Source organism: Dermacentor andersoni, chromosome 3, assembly GCF_023375885.2.
Source record: "Dermacentor andersoni chromosome 3, qqDerAnde1_hic_scaffold, whole genome shotgun sequence".
NCBI classification, from domain to species: Eukaryota; Metazoa; Arthropoda; class Arachnida; order Ixodida; family Ixodidae; genus Dermacentor; species Dermacentor andersoni.
This window is the reverse complement of record NC_092816.1, coordinates 13677457-13690354: the sequence shown is the minus strand read 5'-3', so window position 1 is coordinate 13690354 and position 12898 is coordinate 13677457. Positions and strand designations below refer to the sequence as shown.

Genomic DNA, 12898 nt, shown 5'->3' with positions numbered 1-12898 from the left:
CTTTTCCCTGATCGCGCTTTGAAGCGTTGTCTTGTCGCTGTGCTGCTTGTGATAACTTATCCCGAGTTTGTCCAGGATGCTCCTGCCCATTCGTGTCTTCGCTAGTCTCTCGAGTTGCGAGATTTGGTGTGCCTCAATTAACTCTTCGAGAGTATTGTGGACGCCCAGCTGTAGCAGAAGTTCCGTGCTTGTGCTCTCTGGAAGGCCCAGTGCCATCTTGTGTGTTCTTCTAATGAGGGTGTTCAGTTTGGCATATTCGGCCGCGTACCAGTCGTGGTAGGCGGCCACATAGTTAATGTGGCTAATAACGAAGGAGTGTATATGAGTCTGACGACGCTGGCCTCCCTCATACCCTGGTGTCTGTTGGTGATTCATCTGATGAGCCTCATCGCGTTCGTGATCTTAGTCTCCAAATGCCTGACCGATTCTCCGTTGGTGGCGTTCGATTCTATGATGAGTCTGAGCATGCATCTTAATCTGCTTCACCCTGGGTATTTCTTGTCCGTCTTTGGTTCGTATGCAAATTTCTTCGTATGCAGCATACTGGATGTAAGCCTTGGAGGGGTCTTCCCCTAAGCGTCGGGCGGTAGAGGAGGAGTTCCGACTTTTATGGTGAGCAGACGAGACCGGTTCCGACGAGGTACTCTTCCACCACCTCGACCGTGGTCTGTAACCGCTGTTCGATTTCTCCGTCGCTTCTCTCGCCCACGCAGGTCATAATGTCGTCCGCGTATAAGGTGTGATGCACTCCCTCGATGGCGTTGAGGCGCTCGGAGAGGCCGATCATGATGAGATTAAAGAGCATCGGCGAGATGAGCGAGCCTTGCGGGCTGCCGACGCTGCCCATGTTCCTGTCTTCGGATGCGAGTTTGCACAGCGTTAAGGAGACTTTCCTGTTTGTGAGGAAATCCTGAACATAGCCGTACGATCGGTTTCCTAGATTGAGTGCGGCAATGCTGCGTAGTATGGCTGCGTGAGCTGCGTTGTCGAAGGCGGATGCGACGCTCCACTTCTGAGCACGAAGTTGCGGGTTCGATTCGTGTGCGTATGCGCACATACATGTATGTGCGCGTTATTTCTTAACGACTCTTAACCAGTGTTTTAACAGTTTCTTAACCAGTGTGTGTGTGCCCTTTCGTTAACCAGTTTTAGGTGGATAAGCTCGTGTCACTACTGTGCGGCTTCGCAGAGAGAAGTTTATTTGAAATTTCGGTGCAGATGACAATGCACGCCTTGCCTCGGGAAGACCGGGAGAGGTGCACAGCGTGACGAGGCCCGCTTTCCGATGAGAAGTGGCAAGTGCGAACTGAGATGTAAACTGAAAATGTGAGTGAAAACATAATGGGCCAACCATGGATTTCAGATGTGTTCGAATTAACCGTAATTAGGAAAGATCTTAATTTTTAGTTTACCATGTCGGCATGTGAGGCAGAAGGGTTAAGCATGCGTGATTTCAAGAATGTGTACCACGATCGCTGCAAGATGGGCTATCGCGAAAGATTGGCGAGAAAGGAAAGCGTGCACGATGCAGCAGGGGGCCGCGTGCGGACCGGTCTCGTAGCCACGATCGAAAAGGAAGAGCACGCGCAGACACCAATCTTTCGAGGTCACGCGCGCACACCTTCCAGTCGCACGCCGCAGTTTGCCGAGAGGAGAGGCTAACGCCATTTGGAGAGACTCACTAAAACCGTACAGCAGGGTTTCAAACAAGACCGCAAGCTTCGATGTAGAAGTTTAATGGGCGGTACCGCGATCGTGTGGGCAAAGCAGCCCAAGGTAACCCGAACGGATATGAAAGGTGCTAACAATATTTGATTTGCATATCTTATGTTCAAAGAAAGAAAGAACTTGTGGGGACGAGAGGTGAGAGAAGGCGGAGTCTCAGTTCGGTTCAAACGTTCTGACAAGTTTAACAGCCTTCATCATAGCTGTTTACGGATCAACTTTTTCTCGGTGTCGGGAAAATCCCTGTCACCAACGACACAAGTCGGGAGCTGCGAAGCGCTGTCGCCTGCACACTGACGTCAACAGCGTACACGATATCGTGGGCGCCGACGCGTACTCTGGCGCCAAGAACGCCGGTATACTCGTTCACTCTTTCCTTCCTGTCAACCAGTGCGAGCCTCCGGTAGCGCTGCACAGTACACCGCTCCGCCATGTTTCGGCCGATAGCGGCCACCAGCCGCGGCAGCTAATTCTGCATGGCCGATGTATGCGGGCTATCGCCGCGTGGTGAGGTCAAGGACGTCGGCAGGAGCGTCCCTTCCCTCTAACGGGGCCAATGAACCCGTCGCAGTTCGAAAAGAAGCAGTGCGCGCGGACAGTGCGGCGAGGGAAAGTCGATCATGCCGGCCGATGTGTGCGCGGCCAAACGAAAACGACAACGTCTTGGGGGCGCGCATCTGTGCTCTTCTCGGGAGGAGGGGGAGCGACGCCTCGCGGAAAACTACTGCAGCGCGTTCAGGAAGAGAACGAAACGCGGAAATGGACGCCGCCGCCGCTGCTCGAACGTGATGATGCGGAGGCGCACAAGATGCTCTCTCCGGGTTTGGGTCGTGCTGAAACGTATAGGCCGTACCCATACATATCGTAGCACGCGTTTCATACGGGATGGTCTGCTACGTTGCCAAAGAGGACCGAGGCACTCCGTGTTAAGATGCCTCCTCAGTATGCCCCTTCCCACATTTTGCAAACCATTCTCCCTTACGCGAGCTCGCGTGATTTTCTTGCGTTTGTTTTATGGGAAGAGCAGCAACCGATGTCACTCAGAGGAGCCACTTTGCATAGAATGTTGTAAGAAAGTCCCACATTCGGCTACCATTTCTTAACGCTTATGACGACTGTTGTAGTGTAGGAGGCCCTCGGTACAGGGCCTTTCGATTTCGCGATTTCGCGAAATTCGCGATTTGTTAGCGCGCGAAACCATCAACAAGAGTCAGTAACATGACACAGTTGGCGAGGTGAGTCTGCAGCGATGTCAGCTAAAAGCAGCCAAGAAAAAGAAAGTTATCCAAGTCATAGTTGCGACGCAAGGGCGCTCTTTCCTCAAACATGCGCCTAAATAGCAGAAAAGCCGGCTCGTAAGGACCTTGCCGACGAATACCAGCAGCGTACATTCGTTCAAGACAAAACATTCTACCCTGCGCCATATTCTGCTCGGCGATGCACGTCACGCACGAACCTGATCGCTCCGACAAGTGGTTCTTGAATGCATATCTGCTCACAAGGACGAAACGAAGAGTCGGTTAAAAAATCTGTCGCGTCAGTAGCAATTCATCGTCGACGCAAACAGTAAGGGAACGACAGAACACGGGCTGGCCGCAACGTGTCAGCCCTGCTTTTTTTATATCGGTTACCTCACGGCGTTGTTACCTTACTGGTTACGTTACCTTACTTCACGCAGCTGAAGTAGTTCATAACGCTTCTTATTCACTTATGTATTCATCATACTTGCTTCGGCTTCGATACAGTTATAAGGTGTAAGGTGTTAGAGTCAAGTGCACCTCCGACACGTTCTCCGTTTGATCCGTCTGGCTTAGCTTTAGTAAAGGGAGAATAAGGAAATGTGAAATATGGCACACACCGCGGGAAGTGATATGGGCCGATCGGGGCCATGAAAGCACCGAATAGGTGGCCTCGATACGCACCCGGTACAGTTCCGAGCGGCGCACAGGCGCAGAAACAATGCAAAGGCTCTCCTTATTTGCTCAAAACGCATCGGTCGCCGTGGCGTCAGCAGTCCCCATTGGTCACAAGGATTGGGAGCCCAAAGAAGGTGGCACGCGAATCGCAAGATCTTGCCGAACAGGATCTCCGCACGTGCGACGATCGCCTCGCGGCCCGCGTGTTCTCGTTTCTGAGACAAGCTTGCCCGGCACCCGCTTGCAGAAACCCCGTGCACGTGCTTTCGCGCGCGCACAAGGTGTACGCGTGCGGCTGATTTCCTCCGCTTGAGAAGCTTCTCGCAGAGGGACCGGTAATTGAGCTGAAGCTCAAATAATGCGTCACGAGCCACAGTCCGGAAGTGTGACGGGAATCGCCATTTATAACTGAAATACACATAAAATAGTATAAAGTTTGACGGTAATACAATAATCAAGCTAGGGTAACTTGGAAAAGGGGGAACTATCAGGAAACTGCGACAGTATATTTAAGTGGATAAAGTGTGATAAAATTGTCTCGCTTAAGCCTTAGTATTGCATTGAGTATGCAACTTCTTTACCGACAACGATTCCGAAACGCTCGCAATCGCTTACTTATTTGGACTCCACTCGTTTTCATTGTACTAACGATGTACTTGCTGTTTTGGGACAACTCCTCTTTCCTATCTTTTACTAAAGACTTCCGAGCCAATGGCTTTTTTATAGTAAGTTCACTCGTAGATGACTACGTCACTTATCGTCTGATATGTACATAGACATGATAGTTTCATGAAACCAGCTCATCGATACCAGCGCCTCAAGTAACAAGGAGGTAACCTCGTTCAATACTAAGAATATTTAATGAGTTTTCTGTCACCGCAGGAAGCATTACCAATTGAGGAAGCATGTAATTTTCAGTGCCGAAACATTCCGCTCAATTCTGCTAGTAATTTTGTATCGCTCTTTTGACTATATATATATACATATATATATAACCAATCTAGTTCTTCTCGCATAATGGGTACCATTAACGAAACCAACCGTGCCGTTTTTCGTCTCCAACGCTCTCCAATCGCATTATGCATTCCTTTGCTCACAAGACACCAAATTGCATTAGTAAGCGCTGTGCGCTAAACGTACGCGCATTACATTACAGTCGAATTTAGAAGGGAATAAAATTAATTCAAATAATTTCTCACACTATAGATTTATTTATTAACGCATTATTTCTTAACACAAGCATCTCAAAGGCTTTTGTTTCAGAGAAATGACAAGTGGGCTTTAAAACATGTATGCGTCAGCTGCTCTGGTTTCGGCGACAAACCGCCTTCTACTCGCTGCATAATTCCTCTGCCATTGTTCTTCGTTCTGTGAGATATTCCTACTTAAATGTTGTTCACTGCGCCACCATTATCTCGAGAAGGATATGACAAGAAATTTCGGCGTGGATCCCGTATGTCTCTACAGGCACATCAAAGATACTTGATCGCGACGAGAGTCAGTCAAGCATGCAACTGCATTTGAATGACCTCGCCGCTATAAATCGCGCTACCAACATGAATTCAAGTTCGAACAAAATGAAAATGTAGGAAATGTGACGCTGGGATAGTTGAGTGAAGATGGCTGTTGGAACCGAAGCAGCGCAGGAAACGAAGATAGACTGGAGGAGGTTTGTGGTTTGTGTTCATTCCATCTTTCGTCATCGTTTCCTGCGCTCTTTTACTGCGAGAAAAATCGAAAGTGACTATAACATGTTGTAGTAGAGTCGGGAAAGTTGGTCTGCATCTGCAACACTGTCTTAATTAATGCTCCAAATCGTAGATCTCGGACCCCATCGCACTTAGAAACTGGCTGTACAGCGACAACACATCGCACATCCAAGTGATTATACTTGTTCTGATTCATTCTTTTCTTGATCGCGTTTCGATGTCAACTCATGTGTTAACGAGCGGCAAACCTGCCAGACTGAATGTGCAGCTTGTTGGTTCTTCACGTGACTGCTGGGATATCGAAACTATAGTGGTGTATGTAGTAACAGACCATTTGATTTTTCGTTCTCGTCGACTCTTTGCTACTGGCTCGCATGAAGGCACGTCCTTGCTGTCACCATGATATTGGCCACTGGGCAGCATACAATATAACATATTAATAGAAAAGAAAATAATCGTTATCAAACACGGTCCGCGATTGGGTTTTGCTTCATAGAACACTATATTGCCGATACAATCACTGGTCTCGGGTGACAACACAGTAACACAACACTTCAACGCTCAAGACGCGGTTCCCGAAATTGCAGAGGTTGTTGCAGTTGTCAAAAATACTGCCGCCTCGGGCAGGAAGAGGAGGAGGGAAAGAGATAAGTAGAAGGCAGGGAGGTTAACCAGAATAACGTCCGGTTGGCTACCCTACACCGGGGTAATGGGAAAGGGGAAAACAAAGATAACAGGGAGCGAGAGGAGGGAAGGAAAGAAGTAAATTGCGGTGAGTTCGCTGACGTGTGTGGTCTTACAGAAATTGCATTAATAGTCACAGATGATCGCACAAGCCCGTCGTCCTTAAGAAGCACAAAAGCGCCTTCACCGCTTTATGGGCCGACGGGCGATGGGGGCGGTGTTCCAGCAGCACCTGCACAGAAAGCGGCCGATTGTCCAGTTTTTGGAAAGCTTTGACAAGTTCTTGTCTCTCTGGGGTGTATCGTGGACAGTGGCACAGCAGGTGGTCGATGTTTTCTTCGGTGCCACAGACCTCGCATGCTGCACTGTCAGTCACTCCAATTATTGTAGAGTATGCCTTTGTGAAGGCAACTCCTAACCAAAGGTGACAGAGAAGCATAGCTTCACACCGAGGAAGTCCGAGTGGAGGTCGGAGTTGCAGGGAGGAGTTTAGTCGATGCAGTCGTGTAAGTCGTAAGTTTGGCAAGTTCCACTCGGTCAGTGTGAGACTGCGTGCCAGGTGTCGAAGCTGCCTTGCAGCGTCTGTCCTCGAAAGCGGAATTGGAACACTTTGCTCTTCATGTGCTGTTCGAGCAGCGTTATCGGCGGAATCATTGCCACTGATTCCACAATGGCCAGGTACCCATTGAAAAACAACCTCGTGACCTTTTTGTTGGACGTGATGGTAAAGTTTCGCGATTTCGTATGTCAATTGGTCATGGCATCCGTGTCGTAGAACTGACTGCGTGCACTGTAATGCCGGTTTTGAATCACAGAACACAGCCCATTTTCTAGGTCTTCCAGAATCAATGAATTCCAGTGTTCGACGCAGGGCCGTTAGTTCAGCCGCCGTTGAGGTCGTGACATGCGATGTCTTGAACCGCAGTATCATTCCTCGCGTTGGTATAACCACGGCACCACCAGAACTACACGACGTAGTCTATCAATCGGTATAGCTGTGCACGTGGTTGCTGTACTTTTCATGCAAAAGAAGTAAGCTCAGCTGTTTTAGAGCAGGGGCCGGTAGATCTGTCTTCTTCTGTAGTCCTGGAATCATTATATGTACTTGTGGACGGCTCAAACACCACGGAGGAAACGCTGGCTTGGCCGCAGGTGCGTACCCTGAAGTAAACTACGCACGATGTGCACTTATAATACCGCTAAATGTCGAGCAGGGCCTTGCAGCAGTGAGGCTCGCCAAGTGGTGGGAAGGGGTCCTAGCATAATGCCTGAGATGCATACGCATTGTCTCAACGGTAATGTGCGTCGCGATTGGGTAATCCTGCGCAAGGGCAATGGTTTCAGCCGTTGATGCACTGCGTGGTAAGCCAAGAGATATCTTAAGGGCTTGGGCTTGACTACTCTGAATCGTACGCAGGTTAATCTTGCAGGTGTTGGATATTGCAGGCAGGCTGTATCGCAGGAATCCAACGAACAACACCATGTACAGCTGTAGCATAGCGTGTATAGATACTCCCCAACTTTTTCCTGCAAGGAACCTGAACAGGTGACAGATGGCACTCAGCCGCTTTTTCACGTAATTCACGTGCGGAGTCCAAGATAGGTCTCTGTCAATTACGACTCCCAAGAACCTGTGACTTCTGCTGTATGGTATAAGTTGCCCGTTAATAGATACGCCGTAAGCAGACATTCGCTTCCTCGTGAATGCCACCATTGCACACTTCCCGCATAAAATTTCAAGTCCTTGTTCACGAAGGTAGCAAGATGTCATTGTGGCTGCCTTCTGAAGCCGAGCGCGAAGCTGAAGTCGTGTCACACCTGATGCCCAAATGCAGATGTCGTCTGCATAGTTGGAAAGTCGTACAGTGCTTGACAGGTTGTCGACTAATCCACAGAGGGTGAGGTTGAAAAGAGTCGGGCTAAGCACTCCGCCTTGAGGGACTCTTCGGCTACAGTAATGCTCGGATGTCGGGTCATTTTCTGTGTGCACGTAGAATGGTCTCCTCTGTAAGTAGCTGCACACCCACATATATACCTTACCACCAAGTCCGACGGCTTCTAACGTGCTAAGGATGGCTTCATGGTTGACATTATCATAACCTTCGCCTCGGGCAAAGGGCTCACACAACAAGAGAGGCAAACTGAAGAGCTTAAAAGCAGCAAGTTGTGTGCACGTAGCTCGATGCACGTGACATCACGTGATGCACGTGAGCGCCTGGCTTTCAAATACGAAACCCTGCACTGCAAAACCATTCCTTATCAAAGAAAACATACGGGCGGTTAGCATTTCTGACATTACTATGCACTGTTGGCAATTAAAGACAAGACAATGTCGATTTTTCTTTCTTCTAATCTTCCCGCATTTTATCAGTGATGCGCATTGTGCTAAAACTGTGAGCGAAAGATATAAGCAGTAGCGGACATTGGCTGCTTTCTATTGACTCGGGGTCGCGTATGTGGAGGCCCCAGGAATGAAGCGACACAGCGATGCAAACATGCACAGCGAGGGGGCAAACACCGCTGTGCGGATATGGCATATTGCGGAGTGGTGGGGACGAACGTAATGCGAAAGTATTTGATAAGTAACACACGAAACCGCAGAAACAGGCATGCACGAAAGACAGGAATTTGGCGCTAGTCCTTTCCTTCGGTCTTAGCCTGTCTTGCCTCTGGATTTTACATCGATCGGACACGCAGGTGTTCGGGCAAGGTGCTTAGTTATGGAGTGTTAGCACCTGTAACTTCCCCATGCTCTTAAACCTCCGAGACAACCGATCGGTTTATGAGTGTTCGCTTGACTGACGACCCCCGCGAGAAGTCTCGAGAGTGTTTTTGAAGCTTAAACATTGCGAGATCTATAACTGAATCAGAATGTGCCTTATGGCGTTGCTGCCTATATGTATGGCCGGTCACTAAGCAGATTACGATAAGTAATTAATAGTGTGCGAAGAGATCAACAAAACTGCCCAAAGAAGGCGTACACGCTAGTAACGTGCACGTAAAGCACGCGAGTGCAGCATCGCGAGCATCAGCGAAAAATTTTAGCCGATGAAAACATGCGCTGAATTCGTCGATCTGCGTTGTACCACAATATCTCATGCGGCAAGTCAAGACTAAAAAAAAAAAAAAATGTTTTTTCTCAGCACTCGCTGTCTGCAAATATTCGTTAAAGCTTGTACGTCCTTCCTAGTGAATCGAGAAGGATAGAGAAGAAGCCGATAGTGAGACGACGAACGACCATACGATCCTAACATACACTAATTCCATAGAAGATTAAAAAATATATATGCATTTCACATAATTATCCTAATAAACATACATTAGGATGTAATATCAGATTATTTTCGCATTCTTAATCAGCCAGCGGGAAACCCGCATACGCGATACAACAGTGTAGATCTAAAAATTAGCAAAAGAAACTTCAACTTTCTCATTGTTTTTCTTTGAACTTGATCCTGTCTGTTTGATGTGCTTGTTGTTAGTTGACTCCATTATTCATGATTGTCCCTCTTCCCCTCAACTGCATTTCATAACCACGATTGGTCAGAAATCCCGGAAAAGCCTTAAGCATACTGCAAATAAGCGAAAGTTCCTGAATTATGGCAATCACACACGCACAGGCAAATGCGGAAACGCAACGATGCGCTTGGTTTATATTGACTCTTTCGCGTTTCTATTAATGACGAGACCACGAAGAATGAGAAGAGAAAGACGGAGAAGTTTGAAAGGCGGTGCTCACTCCAGCTCAAACAGTCGACAGGTCTGCAGGGTGACTCCGTCGGCACCGTACTCCACCCTGGCGATCGTTTTGCCGTCGTAGTACATCACCGTCTTGGCCTGCGAAGTCGGAGCAGACGACAGCGCAGAAGCAGGCGGTGGCAGAGAACTCGCAGGCGAGGAGCCGGCCTCGGCTGGTCCGCAGCAGCAGACGACGAAGGTGAGGACCAGGGCGAGAGAATGGCCCGGGCGTCCGATCCACCAGTGGCTCGTGCCGCGAGACATGCTCGGCCAGGGCAAGCGCCGCGACGGCACCGACAGCAGCGGCTCCGGCACGAGCAGCGGCTGCCGCAGTAGCGGAGTGCGGCGACACTACGCGGATGCGGGTCAGCGCACCGCTCGCGACCAGAAAGTGGGCCGCCGCACCGGCTAGGCTGGCCGCGGACGGCGCGCTATCCGGCACCACCAGCACGTGCAGCTTGCTTCGCGGCGTCTCGCACTGCGCTACCGCGTGCGAGGAAGCGCCCCTTCCGCGTATTCAGGCAGGTCTCTCTCAACAACAAGGGGGTGTTGTCTCTCTTCACCGCCCCTACTCCCTTTCTCGCTTTTCAAAACGAAACGACCACGAACAACATCCTCCCCGGCGTGTTCAAAGCGTCCTCAAGTACCCTCCGCTGAGCCACTTTTTTTTTTCTCTAACGTTGACGGTTCAGCGGATTCGGAGAAGGGATCGCAACGTCTTGACAGTGTACTTTCTCCCTTTGCATGAGAGCCGGTTAGAAATGAAGAAAGAAAAAAATACAGGTTGCGTGTCAAATTTGGCGCAGCCTATATTGGGACAAAAACTCTCCTCTTTGGTATTTTTGGGGAGAGCAGTTAAATGGCCGTTGATTTTCAGTCTAAATTTCGGAATTGGCAGTCAACGGGGACGATTCTTAAAGGTTGATTCCCTTGCGACCTACTGGCGCGAGGAAGCGTATACTGGCAGTGTTTTAACTTTTCCACAACCACAACAAAGTATAACAGACGAACATAGCTGTAGTCACCTAACCCGTGTTTAACAGAAATTCCAGTCTCGTCACCAACTTAATGTCACGGCGCGTTGCACTGTCGGCACATCGAGCGGTTGTCGGTCATTCCTGAGAGGCAACTGTCAAGGACAAACGAAGTTTAGGACATTCGTGCGGTTGTGCGGTAACTGCACAGGTTTCGCTCTCAATAAGGTTGCGTACTAAATGTAAATGGAAATATTTAGACCAAGGAACACGAGGCCTTTCTTAGGCACTAGAAAATCCTCGCTAGTTATTGATAAAGCTTCACTTAGCAAACAACAATAACCATTTGAAGAAGCTTTGCCTCGCTACACACGCCACTACAGGACCACGATGACTACGGTAGAAGCGACGGCAACGTAACGCATGGCAAAACGCTCTATCGGGTTGGTGCAGGGAGCGCGCCGCAAATAACATCCCAAGTCGTTTCCGGCATTGTTCTGAGCATAGTTTCTCTTACTGCGGGTGGGAGGGACAGTGTCCAAAAGAATCGTTGCATTCCTTATGCGTAAGCATGGAATGACCGCCAACGCACGCTATAATAGCAAGCCCTTTGCGGTAGTTATACAGGTTCCCGTGCCCTCTCGTTTATTGTCTTTTCAATAGAAATTATGCACCGTCTCCACTGGAGTTGTCTAAGTATGCGTAAGCATACCCCCAAATTTGAGTTGGCCCACCTGCAAATTTCAAGTTGATCCACAGCAAAATTTCAGTTGGCCCAACTCTACTATATACAGTATAGGATTCCCCGTGCATTTTCTACGGAGCCCTGTGTATCCCTATGGGTGTGCATAAATTAGATCATATGCGTATTCTCTCTGATCAATTTCTTTTTATGCGAAAGCATTATATGCCCCACGGCGCGAAAATCCGTCGTAGCCGGCTGCGTGACCGAATGATGGTACCAAAAATATCCGATTGCGGAAAAAGTAAAAGCCCGTCAAAAATGCTCGGATTGACATCACATCTCTCAGCAAGGTCCCTGTAATCAAAGTAACGCCTTCGAAAAGAATATTTGTTAAATTTCGTTCTGGTCGGGAATCGAACATGAGCCTCCGGGGTGCGAGACGAGCACGCTTTCCCGACACCAGGGCGGCTCCACGGTTTTGGACGACTGAAAGTGCGCCTAGTGCGCGCGTCGTTGGGCATGCATGACGGTGCAGCCAATGAGGAAGGAGGAGGTGGTGCCACGTCATGAGTGTATGAAGTGAGTATAAAATAAAAACTTCGCAGTTCCGCCCCAAAAGCGAATCACCAATTGCGAAGGCAGAGTAGTAGATAGCTTTACGAAGTAAGGATAGTAGTTCTGTCGGCCGTATAAACTTGTAAACATTCCCTTACTAACTAGATTAACAATGATAGAATGTGTAAGCGTGACTCAACGAGGACGTAGAAAGAAAGAGACACACAGAGAGAGCGCTGCCTTTGTGTGTCTGCTTTTTTCGACGTCCTTGTTCAGTCGCGCTTACACATTCTATCATGGATGCAAAACAACTAGCCGGCCAACGTGTTTTAACTAAATTAACCAGCACGGTGTCACGGGCGCAAAGGTAAACACAGACACATCTCGCTCAATGAGCGCGGAAACTGGCTGCCAAAATTCTGGAGTGAGGAATCGCGGCAGCATCAAGCGAATTGACCTTCATGCATCTCTCGCTTTAACGCAAACTAAACGTCGAAAGCACAGCGCATGCAATGTTACCGGCACTACGCGCACTCTGCAAACATCGCAGATCGCTTTGAAGATGAGGCCCGCGCGGGCGCGCACTTTGGCCACGTTGCAGATCGCTTTCAAGACGCACGAGCGCCGGCCACGCGTTCCTACGGCGTCCGCCTAATGCCCCAACCACTGGCACGCGTCGGCAAGATACGGCGCGCGCCGGCAAGCGAACGCTTCGCTTCGCGTTGGTGGGAGGAAGAGGGCACGCAACCACTAGACAGAAGCTCCGACGCGCGCCGAAGCTCGCTCCTTGGCTGCGGCGCACTGTTGCTGGACTATTCCGTCTTCATCTGTCAAAGTCCGGCCTAAAACAGCCTGCTGTAAACTAAGCTTGAAACAATAAGTTAGTGATCTGTATGTGCTTTTAGATATAAA

The 12898-nt window shown here is 49.3% G+C and overlaps 1 protein-coding gene across 1 annotated transcript in view; it reads right to left on the bottom strand.

Annotated features, from left to right (window-relative positions):
* The window catches only part of LOC126520903 (uncharacterized), a 30581-nt gene extending 20251 nt beyond the window's left edge, over positions 1 to 10330 (bottom strand). Inside the window, exon 1 of the mRNA XM_050169729.3 lies at positions 9774 to 10330. Within this exon, the coding sequence (XP_050025686.1) occupies positions 9774 to 10036 (263 nt within the window). The 5' untranslated portion in view covers positions 10037 to 10330. The remainder of the gene's footprint in view (positions 1 to 9773) is intronic.
* Positions 10331 to 12898: the final 2568 nt, after the last annotated feature.